Raw genomic sequence first — 27,648 nt, forward strand, 5'->3', positions numbered from 1 at the left:
CGTAAAGGTTTCATTTTTAAGGTGTTTTCAAGCTGAATTTGTATTATTGTTGTTGTTTATCATTATTATTATTGTTATTATTATTATTATTATTTCATTATTTATCAGATAATGATTTTTTTATGAATATTGTTTTTATAATTATTCGTCGATAGTTTTATTATTATCATTATGTTTCACCGTTGTCATTCTATTTACCACTATTATTATTATTATTACTTTTTTATTTTTACTGTTATTAATCACGTTTATTGCTATATTTTACAATTGTTATATAATGAGTAATACATAATGAAATAATAATACTACTAATATTAATTAAGATGATAGTAATGGCTATTTATGTGAATATTATTATTTGAACCCAAATGTATTTTGGGTATTCATTTTCCGTGAACTTCTGTGAACACTCAAACCCACACACACACACACACACACACACACACACACACACACACACAAACACACACACACACACACACACACACACACACAAACAAGTGATGCATGCATGCTGTCTTGCAGGTACCTGCATGCCGTCGGGCAGCGGGTGTGGAAGCGCTGGAAGAAGCGCTACTTTGTCCTGGTCCAGGTGAGCCATCGATTTATTAATCAGAGACTGAGGAGAGTGATGTCACTTCCTGTCAGCAACCCCCCTGTGCACACACACACACACATTGCAGGGTCAAAGGTCACATGGCCACAAAGAGCCTTAAAGAGTCATTTTCTGGCAATCTTGTCTAGAATATTTCAAAGTGTGTGTGTGTGTGTGTGTGTGTGTGTGTGTGTGTGTGATGTCACCCCCCCCCCCCCCAAACCCAACAGGTGAGCCAGTACACATTCGCCATGTGCAGCTACAGAGAGAAAAAGGCCGAGCCTCAGGAGTTGATGCAGCTGGAGGGATACACTGTGGACTACTGTGATCCACAACCAGGTACACACACACACACACACCCACACACACACACACACTGTCTGGATCTGACCTGGCCCCTTCTGCCCCCAGGCCTCCAGGGGGGGCGTGTGTTCTTCAACGCAGTGCGTGAGGGTGACCTGGTGACCTTTGCGTGTGAGGAGGAGTCAGACCGCCTCCTGTGGGTCCAGGCCATCTACCGGGCCACAGGCCAGGCCTACAAGCCGGCCCCGACCCCCCAGAGCAGGGCCGCCGGCACCAGGACCCAGCAGGGGAACCCGGCCTCACCCATCAGTAGGTGCCACCTCTGCTCCCCGACACCAAATAGGACACCACATCACCCGCTGAGGGGCTAGCTAGTCTTTTTGGTTAGCTAGCCTCATATTAGTTAGGTAGTGACATTCGTTAGCTGATGTAATATGTTAGATTGTTTCATATCGGTCAGCTAGCCTCATATTAGTTAGGTAGTGACATTTGTTAGCTGATGTAATTGGTTAGCTTGTTTCATCAGTTAGCTAGCAGCATATTAGCTAGCTAGTAACATTTGTCAGCTTATGTAATTGGTTATCTTGTTTCATGAGTTAGCTAGCCTCATATTGGTTAGCTAGTAACCTTCATCAGCTTATGTAATTGGCTAGCTTGTTTCTTATCCGTTAGCTAGCCTTATATTAGTTAGCTAGTAACCTTTATTAGTGTATGTAATTGGTTAGCTTATTTCATATCAGCTTGCTAGCCTCCTATTACTTAGCTAATAACCTTCGTTAGCTGATGTAATTGGTTAGCTTGTTTCATATCATTTAGCTGGCCTCATATTAGCCAGCTGGCAACATTGGTTGACTGGCCTCATTGGTTAGCTAGTCTTGTATCAGTTCACTAACTACATTGGTCAGCTAGTTTCATATTAGTTCGATTTTCTCCTAAAAGTTATCTAGTCTCATGGGATAGCCAGCCTTATATTAGTAATTAATAGCTTATTTGTAATTAATAGCTTATTTGCTCGTCTTTCTGTTAGCTGGTCTCATAAGTCTCATTTGTCAGCTGGTTCTCACTTGTTAGCCGAACTCCTTTTTAGCTAGCTGGTCTCTTCCATAAGGTAGACTGGCCCCAAAACATAAATCTTACTCTTTAAGCCCTTTCTTGTGTCTGCAAAGCTGCCTGCATTTCCTCTACCTCCACCTGCAGCCTTCACCGGTAGCTTTACAGGTCGGGAAATTTTACACCTTTCTCAAGATCAGGTAGATGAGCGCTGAAATCACGTCCTCTCGCACATATAGAAATTCAATTTTATTTTGTTATTGTAGTTTAGTTCTCTTGTTTCCTCCTTCCACATGACATCTGCACATAGTGTGTGTGTGTGTGTGTGTGTGTGTGTGTGTGTGTGTGTGTGCTGGCTGCTCGCATCCTCCTCCTGCTTGTTAGTGCCTAATGGAGTGGAGCGTTTAGCGGCGAGAGGCACCGCAAGTACATGAGCGACAGGAAATAGAAGCCGTCGCCAGAATAGCTCTTAACCCGGGCCGCTAAGTGCCCCCCGACCCCCCGTCTTCCTCCTCGGCGGCGTGGACACGGCAGAGGCGGCGGAGGTTAAACTGCGCTAATGAGCATGCGCGCCGGCGCCTCGTGTCAATAATCAACAACAACATTAATAATGGGAATAGTAATGTGTGTGTTTGAGGTAAAGGGACAGACAGCACAGGCGTGGAGATGATGATAATAATATGATGATAATAATAACAGCAGTTTGGGGGGAGCCTGTGGGGCCATGGAGAAACAAAAATAAATCAAAATAAGATGAACTCACATTGTTTGGATTCGAATGTCGAGTTTAATGTCGGCAGGACTGAACAGGAAGTGTCATGCCACCGCCACCTCCTTGAGCCAAAATGGCGGAGGAAGGACACACACCTGAGCCAGATGCAACACTTCCTGTCTCCTCTCTCACCCGGAGGAATTCACGCGACCTCTGACCCCCTGCGGCTGCCGCCACCTCCGGCGCCGCTCTGCCCTCTCATGGAGGCAGTTTGTTTTGGTTGCGGCGGCGGCGGCGGCGGAGGATCAACTTCCTCCAAACTTTTCTCCCGATCGGCTGCGTCGGCGTGGCGAAGAGCTGCCGGCGCCGTCCGTCCTCATCTTCGTCCGAAGTCACCGCCACTTCCTCGACAGGCCCGTCACGTCGCATGTCCCGGGCCGCCGCACCTGCAACCGCTAACCCCCCGCCCCGCTCACCGCATCAATAACCCGCCATCAGCGACCGCCGCCGCCCCTCACAGCAGCATGTCACATAGATGTGACTGTTGCCGTGACGATGGCCATGCAGCCCAGGAGAGATGGATATGGAGAGATTGAGCGCAAGAAAACGACCCCCGCCTGGACACACACACACACACACACACACACACACTCCGTCTCACACTTATTCAGTGCGCGCACACACTCTCACACACACACACACTCTCCACAGCACTTACTAGAAGTCATATATACACACACACACACATGCTCCACGCCACTCGCAAGCACACATGCCCACATTGTCTGTCACACACCCGCACATTTTGTATCACACACACACTCCACGCCACTCAAACACACTCGCACACACTGTCTCTCTCTCTCACACACACACACACACACACACACCTTTGGTTTTATAAACACATACAGCCTCTTTTTCACACACATTCTAATCGATAAAATATTCCCAAATATTCAACCCTCTGGATTAATTGTACCAGTTTCAATCTCATCTCCATGGCAACGGGACCCCCCCCCCCAAAAAAAAAAAACCAGGAAGCTGAATTACCCTTTAAATCAAATCACAGATTTAGGTGTGTGTGTGTGTGCGCACGCGTGTGCGTGTGAGTGCAGGAAATCAATCACTCTGCGGACTCGAACCGACTGGCTTTATTGATCGCGTCTCTGGAATATAATCCCAATCTGGATGAGAATGATGCTGATGATGATGACGAAGACAATCAAGTCCAGCGAATCATCCCTCGTGATCGATCATCAATATCATCCTGATTGGGATTAGAACCGATGACCCCCAACAAACACACACACACTCCCTTCACGGGGGCCCCTTTAGTCTCCGTTTCAGATTAGGCCCCTAATCCCGGATTAGCCGATGAGAACCCCCTTTGAGGGGACACAAAGTGAGGGAACCTGCGGAGAATCTGAACCATCTGTGCGCCGGCTCAGGAGACGAAACATCCTGAGTGTCACACACACTCATTCACACACTCATCACACACACACGCCAGATAATAGCTGAAAGTTGGACTTGACAGGGATCAACGTGGCTCCGGTCGCCGTCTGTCTTCCAATCAATACTTCCCCCCGCCTCGTATCAGGACTAATCAATATCCCTTTGTCTCTCCCGAGTCGCCTCCTCGCCTTTTCTTCTCCCCTTTTCTTTCTCTCCCTCTTTTTCTCCCTTGCTCCCTTTTTTTTTTCTCCATCCAGGACAACAGCGCTTTCTTCTCTTTTTTTGTTTGTTTTTTTGTTTTTTCGACAGCGAGGCCAAATCCGAAAAGAAAAAAAAAAAAAGGAAAAAAGTGACCTACATCGGAATTAGACGGAGCGAAAAGCGGGACACCGGCGCCTCCGGAGGCGGAGGAAGGGGAGGAGGCGGAGCCCTGATTGGAACTTGATTGTAGAAATTTCACTTTTGCTGTCTTTTTTTTTGTGCTTAAAGGAACAAAAGGCACAAAAGAAAGTGTGTGTGAGTGTGTGTGTGGGGGTGAGACGCCTGGCGGGCTCCTCTGCGTCCGGACACAAAAACCCAAAATGGCAGCGTTAATAAGAGAGAGAGAGAGAGGGAGGAAAAAAAAAAGGATGCTAATGCCGGCCGCGGGCGTCGCAGGCGAAGGGAACGCCGCCGTCGCTGTCGCCATTCTTTGACGCTCCCTTTTGTGCCGCCATGTGTGGTGCTCGGAAAACTTCCCGGCCCCCGAGACGCCGCCGGCCGATAATGGCCGCAGTGGAGAGTGTGAGGCCTTTCATCAAGCGGGGGCCATTAATGGACTGGAAATGAACCCGGCCAGGGCCGCTCGCCGCCGCCGCTCGCCGCCGCCTCCTTTCAGGACTCCTTTTTTCTGCCCAATGTTCGCCTTGACCCCCCCGGGAGCGAAGAGAGGGGGGGTTGTCTTTTTTTTTTCTAAGACGCCGCTTCGGGCGTCGCGGCGGCCGAGTTCTACCTCGGCGACCCGGACCGAGGACCCACTCCGCTCACACACCCCCGCCCCTCCCAGATGTCCGTGTTACCATGGAAACCGGAGCCCGACCCACAGCAGCGAGTTAGCCGACGTGACAACATCTAGTGGATTTCACCTCAAAGAAACTGTGTTTCACATCAAAGAATCTGTTCTCACATCAAAGAATCCACGTTAAAGTTTCCGAAACTTTGATTTTACATCATAGAAACTTCGGTTCAACGTCAGACTGTGATTACGCATCATAGGAACTTCACATGAACGTTAAAGAACTGGGATTTCACCTCAAAGAAACAGTTTTCACATCACAGAATCTGTTCTCACATCAAAGAAACCATGTTCAAGTATCAAGTTTCTGTGATTTTACATTAAAGAAACTTTGGGTCCACATCAGTATGTGATTACACATCAAAGAAACTTCATGTGACAAGGAACTGTGATTTCACATCAAAGAAACTTCATGTGATAAGGAACTGTGATTTCACATCATAGAAACTGATTTGACATCAAAGAAACTTTGATTCAACAGCTAGAAATGTGGAACTTCATAAGAAAGTACGATTCAACAATTTCACATCATAGGAGCTTTGATTCAGCATCAGAAAATCCTTGATTTCACCTCAAAGAAAGGGTTTTGACATTGAAAAAATCATGTTCAAATATCATAGAAACTTTTGACTCAACATTAGAGATTGATTTCACATCAATGAAATTTTGATTCATCTGCAACGAAGCTGCTCTTTGCTACCACAGGAACTTCATCGCATCATAGAAACTTTGATTTTACATCAGGCATCAATCTAATGTGTGAACTTTGTCACTTCGATGTGACGGAAACACTCCGTTTGACGTCAAGGGTGGGAACGATCACCTGGCAGAAATATCGCTGTTACCTTCTTGTCTCACTGGGGTCAAAGGTCAAGTTCAAGCCCACTGCAGCGCCGCTCCTCTCAGACCCTCCGTCGCGCCCCTGAAGGCACCACAGGGGTTCACGACCTTTAACCCACATTGACAAGCCCTTAAACACCCCTTGAAAACCCCTCAAACACCCCTTAATACCTTTGGAAACCTCTTAAACAGCCCCTTCACAACCTCTTCAATGCCAATTAAGGCTTTTCAGCACCCTTTAAAACCCTTGAAACACTCCTTTAAGTTTTAAAACCACCGATTTATTACAAACTTAAACACATCAACGTTAACACGCAGTAATAACTGACTCATTGCACGAATCCGCAAATTTCTGAATTATAACAATATTCGTCTGCTAATGACCAATTTATTGCATACATTATCTACCGCTTATCCTGAATTTCAACATGAACACACTAATAACTGATTTATTACAACATTAATTTGTACATTATCTACAGTGTATCCTGAATTACAACATAAAACACAAATAACTGATTTATTCCTATTTTAATACACTGAAATCACTGATTCATGGCATTAATTCACTGATAACTGATTTTTTACATTAATGGGCTAATGGAGTTACTCTGACATTAATACTGTAATACATTAATACACAATAACTGATTATTACTACTTTAATACACTGATATAACCTATTTAGTACGAAATGAATACGATAACTGATTAAATTCAAGATTTAATACAAATAACTGATTTATTTCTGCATTAATTCATCAATAACTGATTCATTGTGACATTAATTCACTGATGACCTGCAGCCTTCAGGTGTTTCTATGGCGATAGAGGGGTGGATGATGGTTCAATCCCATCACTCCAGTCTCCCATCAACGATCGCCATGACGCCCGTCCCGGCGCCGTGCCTGCGTGTGACTGTCGATGTCTGCTCGCTGTCAAGCTGAACCCCTCCCCCCCCCCGTGTTTCCCCTCGCACGTTGGCGTCAACCGAACGCCGCGTTCGCCAACGGAGGGGGGATTCTGCCCGGCGCCCTGGCGAGGCCCCGCTTTGTTTACGTCTCAGTTCGCACCGACGGAGGCGCTAAACGGCTGCTGCCGACGCGTCATCTGGCGTCTCGCCGTCTGGCGCCATGTTTGTAGTTCACTCACCAGGGTCCGCTTCCTTTCTGCAGGCCTGGACCCGTCGCAGCGCCGCGGCGTGGAGGAGCTGATCTCGGCCGCCCCGAGCCGCTTCGACCACGCCGCCCTCTTTGCCCTCCTGCAGGAGCTCACCCTGCGGCACCGCATGAACGACTCCTTCTCCTGCCTGGTAAGCGCCGCGGCCCTGAACGCGCCGCGAGGCTTCACGGTGGCGTTCACGGTGGCGTTCACGGTGGCGTTCACGGTGGCGTGGGGGGGGAAGACCCTAAATTGGCCACAGGTGTGACCAAGAAGTGAATGGATGATGGGATGTACTTTATCGATCCCAGGATTTGGGAAAACAATGGGTGATGGATGGATGGATGATTGACAGGTGATCCTTCCGGGTCAAACCCCGCCCCTCGCCTGATCGTCACCTGTGATTGGCTCCCCCCAACCTATTAGACAGTCAGTGAATGTTCAAAACCACAGAAACCGACTGAAACAGAACCATAATTAACTTTTAAAAACACAGCACCGTACGGTAATAACTAATTCGTAAAAGTCAGTTCTTAGAATATTCATGTTTTAATAAATCGGTTATTACAGCGTATTAATTATGTAATAGATCTGTTATTAGTGTATTGATGTAGACATTAATCAGTCATTTCCGTGTATTAAAGTAATAATAATCAATTAGGGCTATTAATGTAATTCTTACAGTGCATTAACATCATAATAAATCAATTAGCACACTGAGGTTGCAATAAATCACTAATTTGCATATTTATGTTGTAATAAATTAAAGTTGTAATTATCCGTTATGTCTATTAATGTTGTGACAATAACTTAGTATTAAAATAGGAGTGATCAGTTATTAGTGTATCAATCTTGTAATAAATCAGTTCCTATTGTGATAATGTAGAAATAAGTAATCAATCAGTTATCAGTTGGTTCATGCAATTAATCACTTATTACCCCATGTCAATATTGTCCGCGTCATTATAGTGTATTAATGTCGTATTAAGGAGCTCCGAATTTGCTAAACAGTTGATTGACACATCAGTGTGCATTTGTCACAAAGAGCTCCTCGCACCCCCCCAACACACACACACACACACACACACACTTTTAGCCTGTTAAATGGATGTCAAAGTTGTAGCTGTGAAGAGGGGAGGGGTGGGGTGGGGGGGCGTTCTGTCAGGGCCTGGGGGGCTCTCTCACGGGCCGGGGGGGCGGAGAAGGGGGGTGTTGGGGGTGAGGGGGGGGGGGGGGTAAATGCTCTAATCAATACTTTCCAAATAGGAACATGACCCTCATGGACAACTGCTGGGCCCATTCAGTGGAGGGGGGAGGAGGGGGGCCTCAATAATAGGGAGGTAGAATTTGTGTGTGTGTGTGTGTGTGTGTGAGCCACAACCCCCCCCCCCTCCACACACACACCCCTGAAGACATGATTGTGTAAAACGAACCAGCTTATCAGGTCGACTTGTTTATCGTCTTTTATTCAGTTTGAAGTTTTACTGCAGTACAAGTAAAGACTACCCCCACACACACACACACACACACACAGACACACACAATACCGCTGCCCCCTCCACTGAATGTGAATTTGATACAAAATTTGATTTTTGTGTTGGAATTATATTGTAATAAGCGGTGTATAAGTTATTACACTGTAATAACAGCAGTGCTGATTTAGAGACTATTGCCTTGAACTTGCAAGTGCTAGCTCATTGATGCTAATGCTAATGCTGAGAAGCTACATTACATTAGCATTGGTGCTGGACATCAGACCCAGTCTTGTTCATGGACTTTGGTAATAGGCTAACAAGCTAATTGTCGACGGCCGCTGTAAACAAGCAACGGCTGACTTTAACAGTTAGCCCGTGTCGCTAATGCTCTACTCTGTTCGTAAACCAATAGCACTGAAGTGTTGACGCGAACTAAATAAGCTGTTTTGCGACCTGTCCGGTGCCGACACGAGTGCGTTACCGGGGGGGGGGTTCGATATGCCAACGATGAACACATTGTATTGTGAGTGAGGCCGGCTCTTTGTGGCGCCGTCATTTCACCTGAGGGAACGTGTTCCGCCAAAGGGATATTTGAGGCGGAATGGAACGCTCCGCCGCCTTTAACCCCGACCCCCCCCGCCCCCCCGATGCCTGATCCATTTAGTACGACCCGGCCCCCCCCAACCCCCAGCACCTAATTACTGTTGTTGTTGTTGTCGGGTTCAACTCTTTGTGAAAGAAAATATGACCCCGTCTATGACATGAATCCAAGACACTTCTCAACAGATGTCCCCCCCCCCTTCGCACGCCTCCCGCCCCCCCAACGCCAAGACACTGGCCTTTTTCTCCCAGCGTTCGGTGACAAAAAAAAGGGGGGGTCTCAGGTTGGAGCACAAAGCCCCTGGAGTTTCTCACAAAAGGGAGTGAAGGAGCGAGGAGGCGTGAGGAGGTGGGGGTGTGATGGCGGGGGGGTCGGTCTAATTGCAGTGCTGGAAGGAGTCCTGGCGGGGCAGGTAGGGGGCTGAAAGGGAGGCGCAGATGTCGCCGTTTAAAAGGAGAAAACCGGGACATTCGGTCAGGCGGGCCTCGGACCCCCAGAGCCTTTTCCACGCCCGTCCGGACGAAAGATCGGTGTAATAACACTGTAATAACATGATAATACAGTGAGTAATAACACAGTAATGGTCACTATGCAATAACTCTGTAATACAGTGATTGACACGGATTGCAGTGAGTAGTAACATGTAATACAGTGAGTAGTAACACAGTATTTATAGTATGTAATAACATAATAATAATAAGACATGATGCAGCAAGTACCACAGTAACCACAGTAATACAGTGAGAAACACAGTATCAGTGATTAGCAACACGGTAATACAGTAAGTAGTAACACATTGAACAACACAGTACAATAAGTATTAACATGCTACTGCACTGAGTACTAATGCAGTAATACATTGAGTAAAGCCACGGTAATACAGTGAGTAGTAACATCGTAATTGAGTAACACAGTAATAACACGTAATGCAGTAACAGTAAGTAGTGAATAACACAGCAATTCAGTGAGTATCATGGATTAGTGAGTGATTATGCAGTAATATAGTGAGTAATAAGACGTTAATACAGAAAGTAGTACTTCAGTAACAGTAATGCAGCATGACTAATACGTCGAGCAATAACACACTGATTCAGTGGGTAATAACACGGGAATACAGTGAGTAACAGTATTACTATGAGTACTAATAAGGTAATATAGTAAGTAATAATAAAGTAAGTAGCTGTAATACAATGTAATAAAATAGTGATACAGTGAGTACTGGTACATAAGTAGTATACAATAGCATGGTATTTTAGTGTGTAACAGTAACAGTAACACATGATGGAGTAAGTAATACCGCAGGAGTATCAGTAACAACACAATACTACAGTACTAACACATACAGTGATTAGAAAATTTACTGTGTAGCAGTAATACAGTGATTAACACAGTATTACAGTGTGTTATAACATGGTTATTACTGTAGTTACTGTAGTGACAGTGTAACTTCAGTTGGCGGGCCACGCTGCCGTGTGATTGGCAGCTCGGGGTCACGTGACATAAACACGTCCCGTTCTCCAGACGGTTCCTCTGGCATCCGCTTTCTCCGTGAACCACGACGTTCGAGGACCATCTGGTCTCTTCTGGACGGTCCGAGTCACCTGACGGGGAAAAAAAAAACAAAAAAACATGGCCGCCGTCTGTCAGGTCACATCGCCGTGGCGATGGGGCGGCCTCGGCGGGGGCTCCGAGTTCTCCTTCCTTGCCAGGAAGAGTCGTACATCGGTTGCAGTTCGATGTGACGGTGGTGATGGGGGGGGGGGGGGCTCGTCGCCGTGGAAACGGCCCGAATGTGAGGATGCTGGAACTTCACCCCCCTACACACACACACACACACACACACAAATCCTCCAAACTCGTCTTCTTCCTTCTCCTTGACCCGCTGGCTGCTGAAGCAGAACGTAAACATTATGGGGTGTGGTTGTCACGGCGACCGGACCCTGAACCCGACCGCTCGTCCTCCATTGTTTCCCTCCAGCTTTTTTTTTTTTTTTTTTGTTTGTTTTGGAAAGAGACGCAGGTGTCGCCTCCTCCTCTTCCTCCTCCCCGTCTCCGACCCCCCGCCGCCGCCGCCGCCACCGCCGCCATTATTGACTCCTAATAAAACGTCCCGCATGCCTCGGCACGGCCCGGCTCCGCCCGCCCTCAGCCCCTCCCCCGGCTGGTCCTCCTCATCTGTTCCAATTAGAGGACCAAGATAGCGTGGAGGAGGAGGAGCTCCAGACGGCGAAGAGCGGCCTTGACGGCCGGAGAACAACGGCGGCGGCGGGCGGGCGGAGGGGGCGGGGGGTCAGCGCTGTCGCTATTCCGGCAGGTAGCGGCGGAGGTACGTCCCGCCGCTCGGCGGACAATAGAGGAACATCTGCCGAAAGGAACGGGGAGAAAATAAGGGTCTCCTAGACGTGAGAACAACAGAACGTCCTCCGCCGCCGCCAACAATGCGGAACTTGAGGCGAGAAACTGTTTCCCCGTAAACAGTTAAACAATGTGCGGCGTTCTGAAAGGAACCGAGGGCCGCAGTCAAGGCCGCCGGCGCCGAGCAGGAGGAGGAGGAGGAGCCTGGGTTCCTACGGGAACGTCTGAGGGAGGCGAACTAATAATCTCACAGATTATCGATCACTTTTTGGATTCCTCGGGAACGTCCGATCGCTCGAGAGTTTGAGAAGGAAAAAAAGAGGTTTCGAGATCTTTATTTATCCTTAGAAAGTTGGATTCCACTCACGTTCTCCGGAAGTTCTCCAGTCTAATGTTCTTCCACTTGTGAATGGTCACGTAATTGACCAGGTTAAGCCCCGCCCCTTCCCACCGAAGACAGCTCTGATTGGCTCCGCCCCCTCTCGAACCACTGGACGGATGACAGCGTCGTCTCACACACACACACACACACACACACACACACACACTCACACGCGTCCTCGGCATGTCCTCATCAGAGCCGCCTGCTGCTTTCCCTGTATTTTTTTATTTTTATATTATTCATTTATTTTTATTTCCGGTGGGGGGGGGGCTCTGACATGGAGGCATGCGGCGGCGGTGGCGAGCTAACGAGGCAGTCGGCTCGTTAGCCGCTAATTGAGCGGTCAGCGCCAAGACGGGGAGCTCGCCATCTGTTTGTCGCGGAGGAACATCTTGTTGCTCGGTGCCCGACGACAACGCACCCCCCCACCCATCAACACCACACACACACACACACACACACACACAGACACACACACACATGCGCGCCCCGGTGTGATATTAATAGCTGGAGCTCGCAGACGGAGGGGGTGGAACGACAAGTGGAAGAGACGGGAAACAAATTGGAGATTTGAAAAGGGGGGGAGGAAGGAGGGGGGGAAACTAAAAAGGCCCGCAGAGGAAGAACGTGCCAGGCCCGGTTCACCCCGACAGGAAGTGCGGCGCCACCGCCAACATGGAGACAACTTGGATTGCGGTACTGCGCAGTAAGAGTACTCGCGGTAGAACGGCGTCTCCGCGCTGCCCTCGGACCCCGTCGGCGTCGGACCCGCCTTCTTGGCCCGGTGCGCAGTAATAGCGAGCTAATAACTATATAATAAACAGCGGTTAACGTCGTCATGGTGATAACATCCATTTTTTTTTCGTCTTAATTGATATCAATGTCCCCAGAAGGCGTCGGAATCGGAAGGCGCATGTGTGTGTGTGCGCAGCGCCACCGAGGTGCTAATTTGCTCACGGCGTGTTCTGCGAGGAGCCTTAATTAGCGCGGTTTGGCGGCTAGTTTGGCGTTAGCGCACCGAGTGAATTAGCTAATGAAGCTCCGGGGACGCTCCTCACATGCCTACTGTATTTTTTTTGTTACGGACAACCCGCCGCGGCCCTGTCCACCCCCCCATCCCCTTCGCTGACATGTTTACGTCTCCAGCGTTGACGGGCAGAGGCTAAACACTGGAGAAAAACATCTTTTAGCTTCTCTCATTTAGCACTTCTACAACCCGAGTCCTCTTTTGTCCTGTGTCACTGCTTCTGACGCGTGAAGCTCATAACGCTAACCAGCCGTTACCATCTCGCCACACTATTTAGATGCTAACAGTTATCCCTCCTTGAGGATAGTCAGTGATTTGTGGCTAGCGGCTAATGCTATCTGATTGAGATTTATTGGGATTATGCGGAATGAAAACATTGCTGTGTTGGTGGTCCGATTTTCGGATGTTCTGCTAGCGTATCCCCCTTTCGACCGCTGTTGGCTTACTTCCTGTTCTTTCCCTGTCTACTTCCCGTCGAGGACTTAAATGTAGCCTTGAGGCTAGTTTAACACGTTAGCACGAAGCGGCCCGTCCCACCTCGTTTTTTGCCATCATGTGACCCCCCCCTCCTCCTCCAGGGATGGTTCAGTCCGGGTCAGGTGTTCGTCCTGGACGAGTACTGCGCCCGCTACGGCGTGCGCGGCTGCCACCGCCACCTGAGCTACCTGGGGAACCTGATGGAGTTCTCGGAGAAACAGGCGCTGGTCGACCCCATGCTGCTGCACTACAGCTACGCCTTCTGCGCCTCGCACGTCCACGGGAACAGGTGTGTGTGTGTGTGGTCACATGACCTCTGGAGGGGGCGGAGTCACCTGCTTCCATGCCCGTCTCCGCCCCCTCATCCTTCCTTCCTTCCTTCCTTCCTTCCTTCCTTCCTTCTCCCTAATGTCCTTCCCTCCCCTTGTTTTTGTCTTCTTCCCTTCTTCCCTTCATTACTCACTTCCTTCCTTTCCTCCCTTCCTTCCTTTCCCAACTACCATCTTTCCCTCCCTCTCCTTCCCTTCCTAAAGCCCTTCTGTCCTCCCTTCCTCCCTTCTTCCATCCTTCTTCCTTTCCTAACTTCCTCCCTCCCTTCTTTCCGTACCTCTTCCTCCCTTCTTCCCTTCCTCATTTCCTTCCCTCCTTCCTTCCCCCTTCCTACTTTTGATCCGTCATCCTCCCATCTTCCCCTCCTGACTTCCTTCGTTCTTTCCCTCCCTCTCTTCCCTTCCATCCTTCCTTCTCTCCCTCCCTCTTCCACCCTCCTTCCCTTCCTCACTTTCTATCTTCCTTCCTCCCTTCTGTCCTCTCCCCCTCCTCCCTTCTTCCTTCATTTCACTCTTCCTCCCTTCCCCTCCTTCCTTCCTTCCTTCCTTTCCCCCTTCTTTTCCTCCCTCTTCTTCCCTTCTCTCCTTCCTTCTTTCCCTCCCTCTTTCACCCTTCTTCCCTTCCTCACTTTCTATCTTCCTTCCTCCCTTCTGTCCTCTCCCCTCCTTCCTTCTTCCTTCGTTTCACTCTTCCTTCCTTCCTTCCTTCCTTCCTTCCTTCCTTTCCCCCTTCTTTCCTCCCCTTCCTCCCTTCCTCACTTCCTCACTTCCTTCCTTCCTTCCTTCCTTTCTCTTTTCCCCCACCCTTCTTTCCTCCACATCTCCCCTCCACCCTTCTTCCCTTCTTCCTTTGCAACCCTCTCACACCATCTTCCTCATCCTTGTTCAGAGCCTCCGTCTCCATCGTCTCCATCTCCTTTGTCACCTTCACCGTCTCCTTCTTCCTCATCATCACCACCGTCGTCTTGGTGGCTCGTCAGGCAGCAGCTGTTTCTCCTCCTCTTCCTGCGTCTCTGTGCTCCGTCTCTTTGTCGCCTCATTTAGGCCATTAGACGCTAATGATTAGCTCTTTCGGCTAATTGCCACATAGTGTGTGCGTGTCTATGTGTGTGTGTGTGTGTGTGTGTGTGTGTGTGTGTGTGTGTGTGTGTGTGAACTGGCTTTTTGTCAGCTCCTCTGCAGTATCTTTGAATAACCTTAATGTCACAGGGGGTTTCCAGGTGTTTTTTGGCTCCGCCCCCTGGAGTCGCGGTGCGTTCAGGGTCAGGGTATCATCGCCGTAGCGATGAGCGTTGCAGGGCGAGGGAGGGGGGGGGTTCGCCGTCTCACCTGTCAGGTCGCATCTCCTCCTCGCCGTCCGCCGGTTATCGGGTGCGACAGGAGCTTTTACCTCCCCCAACCCTCCCCGTCACGCCCGGGGGTGGAGGGCAGCGAACCTGCCAATCATCGCTAAGGGGAAGCGGCGTCGGCGCTCGCCATCGCCGCTCCAGTGCACCTGCTTCGTTTAACAGCCGCAATGTGCTCGCACCCCCCCCCCACGGCGCCACCGCCGACACCCGACGAGTCCGAGCAGGAGGTCGTGCCGTGGGATTCGCCGCCGTCGAAACGATGATGTCCTGCTGCGACGTGATAACATGTCTGATAACCGGAATAATCATGGTAATTATTCACAACAATCAAGTTAAAATTGTTGAAAAATATCTTCAATGAAAAGAAAATCCAGCAAATTGGGTGGAAACAATGAGAAATTATCAGTTTTGTGTTTTGTTTTTTGTTTTCTTTTCTTCTTTTGTTTGGTTGGTTTTGCATATTTTGGTTTGTTGTCTTTTTTCGGATATTTCCATTAGGTGTTGAAAAATAAATAAATACTTTCCTGCGTACTTCCCCTGAGTCCTTTCCTTTCTCCCTCCTTCCCTCACTTCCTCCTTTCCAGGCTCTTTTCATTCTCGCTTCCTTTCCTTTCTGCCTCCTTCCCTGCTTCCTTTCCTTCTCGCTTCCTTTCCTTTTTGACTCCTTCTCCCGCTTCCTTTCATTCCCATTACCTTTCCTTTCTACTGCCTCCTTCCTGTTCTCCCTTTCCTTTCTGCCTCCTTCCCCTGCTTCCTTTCCTTCTTGCTTCCTTTCCTTTTTGCCTCCTTCCTTGACTTCCTCCTTCCCCTGCTTCCTTTCCTTCTCCTGCTTCCTTTTCCTTCCCATTTCCCTTTCTTTCTACTGCCTTTACTGCCTCCTTCCTGTTCTCCCTTACCTTCGGCCTCCTTCCTCTGCTTCCTTTCCCTCTCGCTTCCTTTCCTTTTTGCCTCCTTCCTTGACTGCCTCCTTCCCTTGCTTCCTTTCCTTCATGTCCCTTTTCCTTTCTGCCTTCTTCCTTCCACTGCCTCCTTACTCCGCTTCCTTCTTCCCTTACTTTCTTTTCTTCTCCCTTCCTTTCCTTTCTGCCTCCTTTCCCTGCTTCCTTTCCTTCCCATTTCCCTTCCTTTCTACTGCCTTTACTGCCTCCTTCCTGTTCTTCCTTACCTTCCTGGCTCCTTCCCCTGCTTCCTTTCCTTCTCCTGCTTCCTTTCCTTCCCATTTCCCTTCCTTTCTACTGCCTTTACTGCCTCCTTCCTGTTCTTCCTTACCTTCCTGGCTCCTTCCCCTGCTTCCTTTCGTTCTTGCTTCTTTTCCTTTTTGCCTCCTTCCCCTGCTTCCTCTCCTTCACGTTCCTTTTCCTTTTTGCCTCCTTCCTTCTCCTGCCTCCTTCCTGCTCTTCCTTTCCTTTCTGGATGGGGTTGGCACCCTCAACCCGGGTGGCTGCTTCTCCCTTTCAGGCAGCAGATAAAGGGGGAGTCAAGGCCGATGCTCCGGCTCCTGATTGCATTTTCAACAAGCGAAGAGGCTCTTGAGGCCAAATTGGGGGGGGGGTCCCCCTTTTCTTGTCTCTCCTCCTCTGTCCCACCGACCCGCGGGCTCAAGACGACTTGAATATCATTTTCCAGGCTTTTATTAAAAAAAAAAAAATCCTTGCAGTTCTTTTTTTTCAACAAAAATGTGTATTTAGTTTTCCTTTAATCGACTCATCGCTTTTTATTAATGCCTGGGTAATATCCAATGATTTTTTTAAATTCCCAATTCCCCAACAATGATGCTCACTTCAGAACCTGATATCCAAGGATATCTTTCATAGAAAAGCCCTCATTAATTACATTAGCTTAAAATTCAATTTAACATGCTATATAATTAGCATGCTGCTTTCTCCATCATGTCCCAGTAGCTCACAGGCTTGTTGCTTCAAAATGGAAATTTCCTCCAGCAAGGTCTTTTTCGGACACCTGTCAGTGTGTGTGTGTGTGTGTGTGTGTGTGTGTGTGTGTGTGCGCACCATTTTTGCTTGTACTTTAGTTTTGTTCAGTTTCAGCCACATTAGCAACTACAAAAATGCTTAGATTGCTTATGTTTACCATTATTGTTTTTTCAGTTAGGTTTTGTTCACTTTCAGCCATGTTACCAACTACAAATTTGGAAATCTGCTGAAAGATTGCTAATGCGAGTGTGCACCATTTTTGTGTGTAGTTGTTTTGTTCAGTTTTAGCCATGTTAGCAACCACAAATTACTCATCTGTCAATCAGTTGCTAATGCTTATAGATTAGCATTTCGAAAAATGCAAATCTGCTAGTAATTCGCTAATGCTAATAGCATTTGCCAAAAGGCTAATCTGGGTGTTTTTTTCTTTTTACCAACGTATTCTACGTAAACTTCGCTGACGAAAATCAGAGGACTGACTCATCAACCGATCATTGTTTGATTTCTTTCACATTTTTATTCCCATCTTCTGAAATAAGCTTGACTGCTAAAACGGGCATTAGCAAATATCCGATCACTCTAATGCGCAGACCTGACGGAATGGGGACGGTGACGGTGGAGGAGAAGGAGCGCTTCGAGGCCGTCAGGAAGCGACTGATGCTGCTGCTGGAGAACCAGATCACGCACTTCAGGTCAGTGAGTGAGAACCAAATTTTCTGGAAATGTCAACACAATTTTTGAGAAATTTGCAACCAAAATGTTATGGAAATTTGACACCGAATGTAGTAGACGTGGAGGGTCTCATTCTCCAGTCTTGAGTCAGTGGCGTCAACAGGTGCAGGACCTGCGTCCACGGCGACGGGAGAGCGACCCCCCCCTCGCACCCCCCTCCACCCGTTACATCTGCGTGCCGCTATTCAACGCCGCCGCCGCCGTGTGAAGGCTTTGTGAGCGGCGTGTGAAAGCGGCAGCCCCGAGACCTTGAGCGGCGCCGCTCTGAATGGACCCGCGCCATTAACCGTCCTGGGGGAGGGGGTCATTAGCAGCTCAACTCAACAAGAGGCTAATGCTAGTAAATAATGGCGTGGGACAATGACGGGATTATGCTGATGTCCTCCATACAAGAGCCCCCCCCCTCCGCCCCCCCACCTTTGATTGAAGCCTCCATCGGCCACTTAATGTCCATTTAAGCGTGGCTGAGTGAAACGCTGACCGCACGCCGCCAGGAAGTTGTTCTTGTTAATCTATTGTGATTGGCGTGGTGGGCAGGTTCAACCGCCCAATCAAGTCCTTACAAGCCCCCTCCCATAGAGATCAGGTATTTGTTAACTTCCTGTCGGAGATCAGATGTTGGTTTACTTGCAGTTTGAGACCAGCTGTTTGTTTAATTTTTTTATTTTATTTTAATTTACACTTTATTAATCCCTCGTGGGGAAATTTCTTCTCAGCATTTATCCCATCATGGATGGGCAGTTGCCTGCCATCCATCAGCACCAGTTAGAGGTTCAGATCAGTTGTTGATTTACTTCCTGTTTACTTCCTGTTGAGAATCACATGTTTGTTTACGTCTGTTGAGGAGCAGCTTTTTGTTTACTTTCAGTTGTTATTCACTTTGTTTCGGAGAACAGGTGTCTGTTTACTGCCTGTTGTTGTTTACTTCCTGTTGGCGATCAAACATTGATTTTCCCTGTTGATTCCCACTGGAGATCAGCTGTTTGTTTACTTCCTGTTGAAGTTCAGATTGTTTGCTTACTTCCTGTGTGACATCAGATGTAAGAGATGTTCACTTCCTCTTGGAGATCCGAGGTTTGTTTACTTCCTGTTGAAGATCACCTTTTTGTTTACTTCCTGTGTGAGATCAGATGTTGTTGTTCACTTCTTGTTGGAGATTAAAGTTTGTTTACATCCTGTTGTTGTTTACTTCTTGTTAGAGGTCATCATAATATTTACCGGTACTTCATGTTTTTGTTTACTTGTCAGAGATCAGAGGTTTGTTTTTGTTTGTCTACTTCCTTTAGGAGGTCAGATATTTGTTTACTTCCTGTTGTTTACTTCCTTTTAGACAACAGGCATCGATTTTCCTTAATGATTCTTGCTGAAGATCAGCTGTTTATTTACTTCCTGTTGAAGTTCAGATGTTTGTTTACCTCCTCGGTGAGATCAGATGTTGTTGTTTAGGGGTTCATTTACTCCCTGTTGTTTACTTCATGTTGATCAGGCATTTATTTAGTCCCTGTTGTCGTTTACGTCCAGCTGAAGATCAACTATTTGTTTACTTTCTGATGAAGCTCCCATGTTTGTTTTCCTCCTGTAGGTGATCATCAGAATGTTTACTTCCTGTTGTTATTTACTTTGTTTTGGAGAGCAGACGTTTATTTACTGCCTATTGTTGTATTCATCTTGTTAGAAATTATCATAATTTTTACTTCATGTTATTTACTTTTCAGAGATCAGAGGTTTGTTCACTTCTTGCTGATAATCAGCTGTTTTTTTCCCTTCCTGTTGAAGTTCAGATGTTTGTTTACCACCTTTGGGAGATCAGATGTACAGGATGTTTACTACCGTATTTTTCGGACTATAAGTTGCGATTTTTTAAAATGTTTTTTTTAATGGTCTGAGTATAAGTCCTGCGACTTGCATTCAGGTGCGACTTATATATCCAAAGATCGGCGGTAATTTCAAATGTGAATATTTTCACACTGACAGCTGCAAGAGTGTGCTTTTTCCTGTAAAATTTAAAATTTAGAAAGACTGAACACCGAAAGGAAACTCATATTCTGCAGATTACAAGCTGCAAGCAGTGAAATATGCAGCCGAAAACGCTAATCGAGCAGCAGAAAGAAAGTTTGGAGTGTGCAAGAAACTAGTAAGGGACTGGCAAAAAGCAAAGGATACTGCAATGAAGAAAGCGAAAAAAGCAAATTACGGGCTAAAAGCTAGAAGACCGAGTCCACAAATGGGTGCTCGAACAACGTGCTGCCGGCGAGGCTTTTCAACGGCGCAGTTACATTTCCACGCCCAGGTAGTTGCCAAGGCGATGAATATAAATGACTTTACGGAAGGACGTTCTTGGTGTTACCGCGGCATGCTACGTAACCGCCTCTCTATCAGAGCACGGACATTAATGTCCCAAAAACAGCCACGCAGGAGAGGAAGCGGCGCGGCGTCTACATCCGGAGTTGGCCGAGTTGCTCAGAAGTGACACAGAGGATTAAAAAATTCAACAGATTTAGTGATTTGGAGTGAGATCAAGAGTTTGGTAAACTTTTATGATATGTTGTTTATGCCCTAGTTATCTGAAAAGCTGTTGATATGTCACGTTAACATACCAGACACTTATTAAGCCTGTGGCTCTCTATTCTGTTATTACAATTGTATCAACCCCGACGTACTGTTTCGATGAATATCCAGAGTTCTGTGATTTCCTAGTGGTTGTGAATGTGTTTTGGAGGAGAGAAAGCACTGAGATGGAGAAGATTAAGTGGAGCTGCAGTTGCTTAATTGTTATAATTGTTCTGAAAGATAAGTTTTAACCAACAAATTGTCATCATTGGTCAGGTCCTCTCTCACATTACACTGCAACTTGCCTTTCAAGGCAAACGGCTGTTCTTGGTCTCTGATTTTATCAAATAAATTCACGCTCCAAAATGCAACTTCTAATCCAGTACGATTTGTATATTTTTTTCTTCTTCGTTATGCATTTTTTGGCTGGTTCAACTTATTAAGTCCAGCTGTTTGTTGTCTTCCTGTTGGAGATCAGATGTTTGTTTAGGTCCCATTCGAGATAAGACTGTTGTTTACTTCCTGTTGATGACCGAGTGTTTGTCCGCTCCCTGTTGGAGATTCGATGTTTCCTTCAGTGCTTCTTCTCTTGTTTTCTACCTGCCAAGGGGCGTTCACTGTCCATCGGGAAAATGGAATGCTCTGAGGCCTCGACAAAACATGGGATAGAAGCCATGTCCTCCTGTTTCTTCAGCCCGTTCACTGCTTTCCTCCACTGCAGATACTGCTTCCCCTTTGGACGGCCAGATGGGGCCCTGAAGGCAACACTGTCACTTCAGGAGAGGGTGAGGTGCACGTGTGTGTGTGTGCACGTGTGTGTGTGTGTGCGTGTGTGTGTGTGTGTGTGTGTGTGTGTGTGTGTGTGTGTGTGTGTGTGTTGATAGCAGCTCTGTGTGTGTATTTATAATGACCATTGATAATGGTGTTTGTGTGTGTATGTCGATAGCAGCTCTGTGTGTATTTATGATGACCATTGGTAATGGTGTTTAAGTGTGTGTGTGTGTGTGTGTGTGTGTGTCAGGTCCTGATGAAGGACATCACCACGCCTCTTCCAGCGGATGAGATGAAGAAGTTGGTCCAAGCTTGTCTGGAAAAAGCAGCCCAGATTAACTACAATCAGCTGCTGGAGTTCGCTCAGGTCAAAGGTACGACCTTCAGATGACCTTTGCATGACCACTACATGACCTTTGGGTGACCTTCAGAAGACTTTCAGTAGACCTTTCCGATGACCTACAGAGGATTTTGTGTGTGTGTGTGTGTGTGTGTGTGTGTGTGTGTGTGTGTGTGTGTGTTTATGTGTGTGTTTGTGTGTGTGTGCGTGTGTGTGTGTGTGTTTACCAGTCGACCTCCAGGGGTCTCCAGAGCAGCAGTTGGATCATGTGACTCATGTCGCTGAGCTGTGCATTGATGTCCTGCAGCAGAACGAGGAGCATCATGCTGAGGTGCCTCATCTCCTGCCTCCTCCTTGTCCCTCGTCGTCTCCTTCCCTCGCCTCCTTTAACTGCTTCCTCCTCCTCCCACATTGTCTGCCTTGTTTCCTTGTCTCCTTCCCTTGCCTCCTTTCCCTGCCTCCTCCTTGTTGTGCCTCTTCTCCTCGTTTCCTTCCCTTGCCTTCTATCCCTCATCTACCTGTGTCCTTCTCTTGCCTCCTTTAACTGTTTCCTCCTCCTCGCCTGCCTCATCTCCTTGTCTCCTTCCTTTGCTTCCTTCCCTTACATCCTCTTCTTCCCGCCTCATCTGCCTTGTAACCTCTTTTCCTTTCCTTGCCTCCTTCCCCTGACTTGTCGCCTTTTCTCCTTCCCTTGCCTCCTCTCCCTGCCTCCCTCCTTGCTTCTCGTCTGCCTTGTCTCATTCCCTTGCCTCGTCCTTGTCCCTCCTTGTCACCTCCTTCCCTTGCCTCCTTCCCTTGCCTCCTCCTAGTCCCTCCTCATCTCCTCTTGCCTCCTTTAACTGCTTCCTCCTCCTCACACCGTGTCTCCTTACCTCCTTCCTCTACCCCCTCTTACTCCTACCTCATCTACTTTTTCACCCCCTTCTCGCCTCCTTCCCCTTCACTGGTCACCTTGTCTCCTTCCCTTGCCTCCTTTACCTGCCTCATCTCCTTGTCTCCTTCCCTTGCCTCCCTCACCTTCTTCCTCCTCTTCTCGCCTCACCCACCTTGTCACCTCATCTCATTCCCTTGCCTCCTCCTTGTCCCTCCTTGTCACCTCGTTACCTCTTTCCCTTGCCTCCTTCCCCTTACATATCACCTTGTCTCCTTCCCTCGCCTCCTTCACCTGCCTTCTCCTTGTCTCATCTCCTTCCCTTGCCTCCTTCCTCTACCTCCTCTTCATTCCACCTCATCTGCCTTCTCCCCCTGACTTGTCACCTTATCCCTTTCCCCGCCAACTCCTTGTCATACATCGTCTCCTCGTTTCCTTCCCTAGCCTCCTTGCCCCGCCTCCTCCTTGTCCCACCTCGTCTCCTCCTCCTGCCTCCTCCTTCCATTTCACCCGGAGAACCTTTCGGAAGACGGAGAGAAAGAAGGCGACATCACGACGACAGGAAGTTCCTTTGAAAGAAAACTCATTTGCAATTAAAGGAGCCAAAACAGAAATTAGCTTCAGTCGTTAGCGTGTTGGGTGCCTGACCCCTAGACAGCCAATCACAGCGCCCGTCACATCTCCCTGAGTGACAGCTTGGCGCCGCCTCCCCCCGCCTATCATTTCATTAACGCCGTCTTCCGTCACGTCTTCCGTGCCATGCGGAAAGTGGCAGCGGCTGATTAGCATCCGCCGGCGCTGCGGACGCGCGAAAACACCACCCACACGCCGTATGCTCCGGCGCCGCCTCCTCGCCGCCGTACAAAACTGATCAATCAAAGGTGTTTGCGGCGTGGCCGTTTGATGGGCAGCCGGGCATCTGTTTACCCGGCTATTCATAGACGCGGCTGCCATGGCAACGGGGGTTGGGAGACGTCAACGCATGGCGTTCCTTTTTTTTTTTTGTTTGTTTCGTTTTATTTCTTCGTGCGAATTCCGGATTAAAATCCGGGGTTTGAAACCAGGAAGTGACATCACAATAACCCCGAGGGTGAAGCAGGGTTAGCGTTAGCTTGGAGCCGCCGGGTAAATATATGAAAATAAATCTAAATAACCTGAACACTTTTCTTCTCTCGTTCTCCCGCTGCCTCCGGTGCTCCTGCAGGGACGGGAGGTAAGACCTTCCTCACCCTCCTCCTCCTCACCTGCACGTTTTACTTCTGGGAAAGTTTTTATTTTGGTCGTTTTCTCTTATTTTCAAGTCATTATTTGTAAAGTGTCTTCCCTCTCCTCCTTCCTCATCCTCCTCCCTTCTTGTCTCCTGGTTTCCTTTTCCCCCCTCCTTGTCTCCTCCTCCTTCCTCTTTGCCTCCTTGTCTCCTCATTCCTTATCCTCTCCTTCCTCCCCTCGCCCCCTTTGCATCCTTGTCTCCTACTGCTCCTCCTCATCTCCTCCCCCCTTCCTTCACTCCTTATCTCCTCTCCTCTCTCTTCCTCCTCCTTCCTCATCCTCCCTCTTCTCTTGCCTCCTTGTCTCCCCCTCCTCCTTCCACCCTTGCCCCCTTGTTTCCTCCTGTCGCTCCTCATTTCCTCACTCCTTCTTTCCATCTTGCCTCCTTGTCTCCTCCCTCCCATCCTTGCCTTCTTGTCTCCTCACTCCTCTTTCTCCTCCTTGCCTCCTCTCTCCTCCTCCCTACTCCTTCTCTCCTCCTCCTTCCTCATCCTCCCCCTCCTTGCCACCTTGTCTCCTATCCCTCCTTGTTTCCTCACTCCTCCTTGTCTCCTTTTTTCCCTCCACCTCCTCCCGGCCCCCCTCGCCTCCTTGTTTCCTCACTCCTTGCTGTCTTGTCTCCTCCTCCTTCCTCATCCTCCCCCTCCTTACCACCTTGTCTCCTCCTGCTCCTCCTTGTTTCTTCACTCCTCCTTGTCTCCTCACTCCTCCTTCTCCTCCTTGCTTCCTTGTCTCCTCCTTCCTCCCTCCCCTCTTTGCCTCCTCACTCCTCCTTCTGCCCCCTTGTTTCCTCCCTCCTCCTTCTTCTTCATCCTCCCCCATCCTTGTCTCCTCCTGCTCTTCCTTGTTTCCTCCCTCCTCCTTGTCTCTTGCCTCCTTGCCTCCTTCCTGTGTCTCCTTCACGGAGGAGACCTTTGGTTTTCTCTCCTCAGCTGAAAAAGCCAGGTTACCTTTTTTCCCGTCATCAAGGTCGGGCTCTTCGTCGCTCGCCTTCCTCGGCGCTTCCCTCTCGCTGTTTAAAAGCGGGGGTCAGTGAGCTGTGTGACCTTTGACCCCCCAGGGGGCGGAGTATTGAAACCCCTCTCCTGATTGGTCAAAACGCTGATTAATCAAATTCTTTCATGTCCTGAACGGATATTTTTGCAGTTTTCAAGTCATATATGGTATGATTGTATTTATTATTTTCTATTTTTTTCTAATGATCCTATTTGCAATTTTTTTCAGTTTACATTTTTTTTTTTTTTAATTTTGATTGATTTTTTTTTTAAATGATTATTTATTCATTTTATTAAGTTACGCTGTCTTTCCCCGGGCTTCTCGTCCCGTGTCGGGTCTCCGCAGGCGTTCTCCTGGTGGCCTGAGCTGATGGCCGAGCACGCCGAGATCTTCCTGGGCCTGTTCCGCGTCCACATGGACGGCGCCCTGCAGGCGCAGCCCGTCGACTCCTGGAGCGCCTTCCCCCTCTTCCAGCTGCTCAACAACTTCCTGCTGACGGACCGTGAGTCTACGCGCTGTTTACAAGGCGACCGACCAATCAGAGCAGGGCTTCTCTCCTTTTCCTTCCCTCGTCTCCTTTGCCTGCTCCCTCCTCTTCTTACCTTATTTTCCTCATCACCTCGTCTCCTTCCCTTTCCTCCTTCCCCTTATTTGTCACCTTGTCTCCTTCCCTTGCCTCCTTCCCCTTATTCGTCACCTTGTCTCCTTCCCTTACCTCCTTCCACTTATTCGTCACTTCATCTCCTTTCCTTGCCTCCTTCCTCCTAATCTTCACCTTGTCTCCTTCCCTTGCCTCCTCTTCATCCCATCTCCTCTCCTCGTCCCCCTTCCTTGATTCCGACCCCTTATTTGTCACCTTGTCTCCTTCCCTTGCCTCCTTCCCCTTATTTGTCACCTTGTCTCCTTCCCTTGCCTCCTTCCCCTTATTTGTCACCTTGTCTCCTTCCCTTGCCTCCTTCCCCTTATTTGTCACCTTGTCTCCTTCCCTTGCCTCCTTCCCCTTATTCGTCACCTTGTCTCCTTCCCTTGCCTCCTTCCCCTTATTTGTCACCTTGTCTCCTTCCCTTGCCTCCTTCCCCTTATTCGTCACCTTGTCTCCTTCCCTTGCCGCCTTCCCCTTATTCGTCACCTTGTCTCCTTCCCTTGCCTCCTTCCCCTTATTTGTCACCTTGTCTCCTTCTCTTGCCTCCTTCCCCTTATTTGTCACCTTGTCTCCTTCCCTTGCCTCCTTCCCCTCATTCATCACCTTGTCTCCTTCCCTTGCCTTCTTCCCCTTAATCGTCACCTCGTCTCCTTCCCTTACCTCCTCTTCATCCCATCTCCTCTCCTCGTCCCCCTTCCTTGATTCCGTCCCCTTATTCGTCACCTTGCCTCCTTCCCTTGCCTCCTTCCCCTTATTGGTCACCTCATCTCCTTTCCTTGCCTCCTTCCCCTTACTTGTCACCTCTTTTCCTTCCCTTGCCTCCTTTCCCTGCCACCTCCTTGTCATACCTTGTCTCCGTGTTTCTTTCCCTCGCCTCCTCTTTGTCCTTCCTCGTCTCCTTCCCTTGCCTCCATTAACTGCTTCCTCCTCCTCACACCTCGTCTGCCTCGTCTCCTTCCCTTGCCTCCTTCCTTGTCTCACCCCGTGTCCTTCCCTTGTTTCCTTCCCTCTAACTGGTAATCTCGTCTCCTTTTCTCTCCCCTGCCCCCTCCTCTTCCCCTCTTGCCTGCCTTGTCACCTCATCTCCTTCCCTTGCCTCCTTCCTCTTACTCATCACCTCGTCTCCTTCCCTCGCCTCCTTCACCTGCCTCCTCCTCTTCCCACCTTATGAAAATCACTGTTTATAACACGTAGCGGAAGTTCAGGTTGACCGACCGGTCAGAGCAGGGTGACTCCGGTTTGTTGTAAACTGAATTTCACATTGTGTCGGCGATAAGCTGAAATGTGTAATAACACGATTATTACGCAGTTGTTACAGGATTACTACATGATCATTCAGTTCGTTTATTTCTTCTTTTCAAAATCACTTCTCGACTGATCATTTAGTTGTATCCGTTGATTTCGGGTTGCCGGCTCACATGGCCGGCGCGGTTGTTAGCGGGGAGAGGGAGGGAGGGGGTACGTTTGGCGGAAGGAGTCAAATCTCTGGAGGCTTTAGAAGAAAAAAAAATGGCAACTGTTAATGACGGAGGAGCCGAGCGAGACTGAATTAAAACTAATGAAGCCCTGGGAGACCCCCCTCCCCGCCGCCGCTTCACTCCTCGCCGCTCCGCCCGTCTGTTTGACAACCTGCGCCGTACCATCAGCCGTATCGCGCCCCGAAGGCTATTCTGATAAGCGATCGATGGGTTAAAAGGCTGATCAATAAATCCCCGCCCCGTACAGCTCACCTGTACAACGGGACCTTCCATCAGCACCTGCAGGGTCTCTTCCTACCCCTGGTTGTTCGCTACATCGACCTGATGGAGTCCTCCATCGCACAGTCCATCCACCGCGGCTTCCTGCAGGAGACCTGGCAGCCCGTCAGGTGAGATGATCAATAGGTGGATTGATTGACAGATGCATGTATCAATGGATGAAGAGGTTAATTTATGGACAGATGGATGGATAGATGGAGAAATTGATGAATTGACACATGGATGGATGGAAGGGTGAATGAATGAGTGAGTTGATTTACAGGTGGATGGATGGATGGATGAATGGGTGAATTGATTGACAGATGGATAGATAGATAGATAGATAGATAGATAGATAGATAGATAGATAGATAGATAGATAGATAGATAGATAGATAGATAGATGGAGAAATTGGTGAATTGATGGACAGATGGACGGATGGATGAATGAATGGGTGAATTGTTTGACGGAAGGATGGATGGATGATTTCCTTCGCAGATGGAAGTGTTGATGGATGAATGGGTGAATGGATTGAGAGGCGGATCGATAGATGAATGAAAGGGTGAATTGATTGACAGATGGATGTATCCATGGATGAATGGGCGAATTTAATTGGCAGATGGATGGACGAATGGAGTAA

General features: G+C 48.4%; 1 protein-coding gene across 7 annotated transcripts in view; it reads left to right on the forward strand.

Moving 5' to 3' along the window:
* Positions 1–27,648, forward strand: part of cadps2 (Ca++-dependent secretion activator 2) — a 78,812-nt gene that overhangs the window by 28,199 nt on the left and 22,965 nt on the right. For all 7 annotated transcript variants that reach the window (XM_086149316.1, XM_086149319.1, XM_086149317.1 and 4 more), the window contains exons 9-19: positions 526–592; positions 826–934; positions 1,007–1,207; positions 7,188–7,324; positions 13,592–13,779; positions 17,690–17,791; positions 21,103–21,166; positions 21,403–21,526; positions 21,723–21,823; positions 24,974–25,130; positions 26,997–27,138. In XM_086149316.1, coding sequence (XP_086005442.1) covers positions 526–592; positions 826–934; positions 1,007–1,207; positions 7,188–7,324; positions 13,592–13,779; positions 17,690–17,791; positions 21,103–21,166; positions 21,403–21,526; positions 21,723–21,823; positions 24,974–25,130; positions 26,997–27,138 — 1,392 coding nt within the window. The remainder of the gene's footprint in view (positions 1–525; positions 593–825; positions 935–1,006; positions 1,208–7,187; positions 7,325–13,591; positions 13,780–17,689; positions 17,792–21,102; positions 21,167–21,402; positions 21,527–21,722; positions 21,824–24,973; positions 25,131–26,996; positions 27,139–27,648) is intronic.

Source organism: Fistularia commersonii, chromosome 7 (genome assembly GCF_037954325.1).
Source record: "Fistularia commersonii isolate RoL2024-O1a breed Wild chromosome 7, RoL_Fcom_v1.0, whole genome shotgun sequence".
Taxonomy (NCBI): Eukaryota; Metazoa; Chordata; class Actinopteri; order Syngnathiformes; family Fistulariidae; genus Fistularia; species Fistularia commersonii.